The 4,002-nt window shown below is 35.9% G+C and overlaps 1 protein-coding gene across 1 annotated transcript; it reads left to right on the forward strand.

Moving 5' to 3' along the window:
• Positions 1-1,095: 1,095 nt before the first annotated feature.
• NPS (neuropeptide S) lies at positions 1,096-3,654 on the forward strand (the record flags this gene model as incomplete). Its single annotated transcript, XM_080348323.1, has 2 exons — positions 1,096-1,167; positions 3,445-3,654. The coding sequence occupies exons 1-2, from the start codon at positions 1,126-1,128 to the stop codon at positions 3,652-3,654; spliced, it is 252 nt and encodes an 83-aa protein (XP_080204449.1). The 5' UTR covers positions 1,096-1,125.
• Between the last annotated feature and the right edge of the window lie 348 nt (positions 3,655-4,002).

Raw genomic sequence — 4,002 nt, forward strand, 5'->3', positions numbered from 1 at the left:
TACAGGGTTCCCTTCTGCAGCCCTTGTATGTTGATTTTTCAGTGTAACCACTGAAGGAAATGCAATGTTTTGGTGTTTTTCAGCATTCCCTTGCTTGTGCAGTCTAATATTCAGAGACTTTGCAGGACTCTTATTGCTTTTATGGTCCTCTGTATAAATAAACCACAGGATCCCCTAAAATATCGCACCATTAAATTAAATGTTGCGCAATTAAATTTGTTGCAGCAGCAAATTATGCTCTTAGACATTAAACATTTGTTACATTGATGGAGATTAACGGAATTTATTAAGCTTCCAGATGATTTGATTGACTAAACTTAAAATAGGGTAAGATACCTCTGCATGCAAAAGAAGAAATTAATGTCCAAAGAACTTAAGTTCTAAGAAAAAACACTTTAAAATTGCGTGCATTGAAAACTAAACATGTAAAAAAAAAAGGGGGGGTGGAAGAAAAAGAAGCAGCTATATATATTGTTATCTGCTGTTCTATGTATTGTAGCTGCTCGGAGTATAATAAGATTATTTGAGGAACTTTCTACTTAAAGTGCACTTTTAGTGTTTTTCCCTTGCAGCCAGACTTTACAAGGTCTTAACATGATATATTGGAAGTGGTAAAACATTCCGGATTTTGAAATCTTTAGACCTTTGCCCAGGTTTGCCATGATGATCCAGACTTAACCGTAAACCCACTTGAGAGACATTTTAACAGGACACTTTAAATGAAATTAGTTCATAGTTTCATAATGGCAGCTGAATGTGTCTTCTTGCCATTTTCCCTTTTAACAAGAATAAAAGGCCAAACAAGGACCAATTAGTCATAATAAAATCAGCTTTGATGACATTTTCACTCCTGAACTCTGGTATAAAATGGTCATCTAAGAAAGAACTGAAAGGATATGTGGGGAATTCGGTAGTATAACTACATGTACATCCATATACGCTCCTGAATAAAAAAATGATCAGGTAAAGACACTGCAGACGACTTTGTAGATGGAGGAAATGTCCCGGTTGTGTCTTTCGGTGCATGCATGTACTTTTGCTGGGTTTTGGTTTAAATTTTAACTGATCTCAGTTTTTCTTTGAAGTCCATGCAGGTTAAACTTTGTTTTCATTCTGTGGATCTCAATGACGTTTGTGTGCTCGGGTTACCCCATTGTCCCTTCCATGGTAAGTCATGCTCCTTATTTACTTGAAGATCAGCTGCTTCATTTCTTTTAAATAGCTGTTTTATTTAAATTATTTTTTGTTTGCTTGTTTCTTTGTTGTTTTTTTTTATAAAAGGAAAAAAGTTTCTTCTATTAAAGTTATTGTTTAAATGTTATTACTTAATTTTCCTGGAGTATAGCTCAATTTTTGCTTTAGTCACTAATAAAATATGCAAGCCTCTAAAATAATCATGTGAGAAATCTATTGCATATTTAATGTAGAGTGTAGGGAGCATTTGCTGAACTTGAAAATTGTATGGAGAAGAGAAAAACATCCATCTCCTCTGCATTTCTTGTGAATTCCTTGTGTAAATCAAATAGGTTCAATAAGATATATGTATTAATTTCACTTATTGCTATCTAGTTCAGAAATCAGTAAGTTTATTTGTCACTGTTAGTGTGTAGGCAAAGGAGAAATTATTGTATAGTTATGGAAAATTATTGTGTAAAATCAGTAACGCAGATTGGACTGGACTATGAAAGAAAGTGGAACAGCCTATAAAACTGAAGTGAAGAGGTCACTTAAAGAATGCTAAAATCCTTTCAGTTTTTGATCTCGACCAGGTTTCCATGGCAAATATCAGGCTGAATTATGCTTACTCCATTTGAGACCTTGCCCACGTGGCATGGGATATTTTATTTCTGATGATGTTCAATTTTCCTGCTTTGGACAAAGTCTTCTTTAGACTTTCTTTATTGCTGTGAAATGAGCTCTTGGAGCCACAGTTCTGATTCCTTTGTTTCCTCGGGTATGTTTTGCATCGTTCTCTTTTCATTAAGACGATCTGTCACTAGCAGGAACGGTGGCCACTCCTGCAGCCGTTTATTTTATGGATGTGAAGTTCCCATTAGCCTTAATCTCTCCATCGCCCAGTTCTTCTGTATCTTTTACTTCTGTCAGTGCTGAATCATCTTTCATTTCCGATCACGGATAGCTTAGACGCATCCTGATCTCACTAACCCCATTGCTTAATGGATCTCTTTCTGGAGGTGATATAATAAGTAAAATGATTTCAATTATTTCATATAAATGAATAGCCGGCATGTCAAAATAACCGTCTTTTATTCTGTACTGTAAATCCCTATATAGGTTGTGAGACAGCAGCTAAAAATTCAAAGGGAATTTTTTCTGTGCCTATGTTTCTTGCAGGAAGAATTTCTTCTTGTTAGGGACAAACTTCAGTCTGGGGAGGAAATCCCAGTGTCAGTGGCCAAAGGATTCTGTGGGGTTAATGAGCTGCCTCAGAAAGAATCATTAATCTGCCTTTTATATGCACAGAACAGAAAAAAAAAATGAAGTATTAACAGTATTAATAAAAGTAATAGCATACTGAGTTAAAACTAATCTTAGTGGAGCTAATGGCCATTTTAGCATTACTTCCAGCAAAGGCAGGTGTTAACCCCATGGCTTTGCACGAAACCGTTTCCCAAGCGAGAACGCGGTAGCGACAGCTTTAGAAATAATGGCAGAGCATTTCTTTTAGATAGACAGTCAGCAAGCTGGTAAATCACGACACGAAGAAAGATGCACAGAGCAACTACAGACATGGCAGGAGATGTTTCCTTTTCAGTTCAATGTTAAGTGCAATTTAAATTTGTAAAAATTTATAAAACTTTTTTAATGTAGTTTATATTTTTACACTGTGAAGTGCAGGTAAAAGGAACGTGCACATAAACCTGTAGGGATTTTAATCCAGACTTTTAAAAATTCCCTATTTTGTCCTTTTAGTCGATTTATTCAGAACTACTACCATAACTAGTCAGAATTACTAGAAAGCTTCCTCCCCCAAATATCTGCTTTACAGGTATTTTCATTTTCTCTTATCTGTCTTTTAAAGTACATGACTTTATACCAGTGAAAACAAGATGGTGTTTCATTGGTAACTGAAAAAATCACATTTTACAGCAATAAACATGCGTGCTACTCTAGGGAAGCTGTGTTACATGTCACAACTGGTCAACATCACGCAAAACAATTCATTTCATACCATAAAAATGATTGTAACAGTATCAGTATTTCAAACCAGAAATATCATGGTCGAGTTTTCCAGAAAGCTACGAAAAAATCTGGTTTTGAATATGACAAATCCTTAGCAAATAACAGCTTGTCCTTGTCATTCTAAGCATAAATTGGTTTTGTGTTTCTGTTTTGCTTTTTATACCGAACCAGTCCTGGCAAATACACAGACCCATAATTTTACCTTTTCTTATCTGTCTCTCTCTTTTTTTCTATCTTCAGAGCAGCAATCCTTTTTATTTGAATTGCCAGCTGTATGGAAAATCTGATTACTGCCTCGTCTTGCTGAATAACTGCTTAGCCAAGGTGGGCAGGAATGAAGAACTGGCTTTTTTAAAGCCTCACCTGGAGATGCCTTTCAATAAAAGGTCCTTTCGCAACGGTGTTGGATCAGGAATTAAAAAAACTTCTTTTCGAAGAGCAAAGTCATAAGCAAATGTTCAAAACCGCGCTCCCGATTTTAGCGTCTGATGTTTAACTTTGCGCTTAAAATCATTGTAATGCTTTTCTATGATAAAACCAACAGAGACAAATGTACCCGTGTAAACAGATGTTTCTTTGAAAGAGCACAAGCCAAGGGAAACAGATGGGATTGCTCGGCAAGGGCTTTGTTCCCCAAGTTACAGTATCATAAAGTTTTGTATTGAAATGAATGTTTTCATTTGGTTAATTCCCCTTCTTTGTAAAGCTACAGATTTAATCAGCTTACTCTTGATTAATACAAAAATAGGCCCGTGCTTTGAATAGATGAGTGCATCATTCCCGACATCCCTCCTCTCC

The sequence above is a fragment of the Nesoenas mayeri genome, assembly GCF_963082525.1.
Source record: "Nesoenas mayeri genome assembly, chromosome: 7".
Lineage (NCBI taxonomy): Eukaryota > Metazoa > Chordata > Aves > Columbiformes > Columbidae > Nesoenas > Nesoenas mayeri.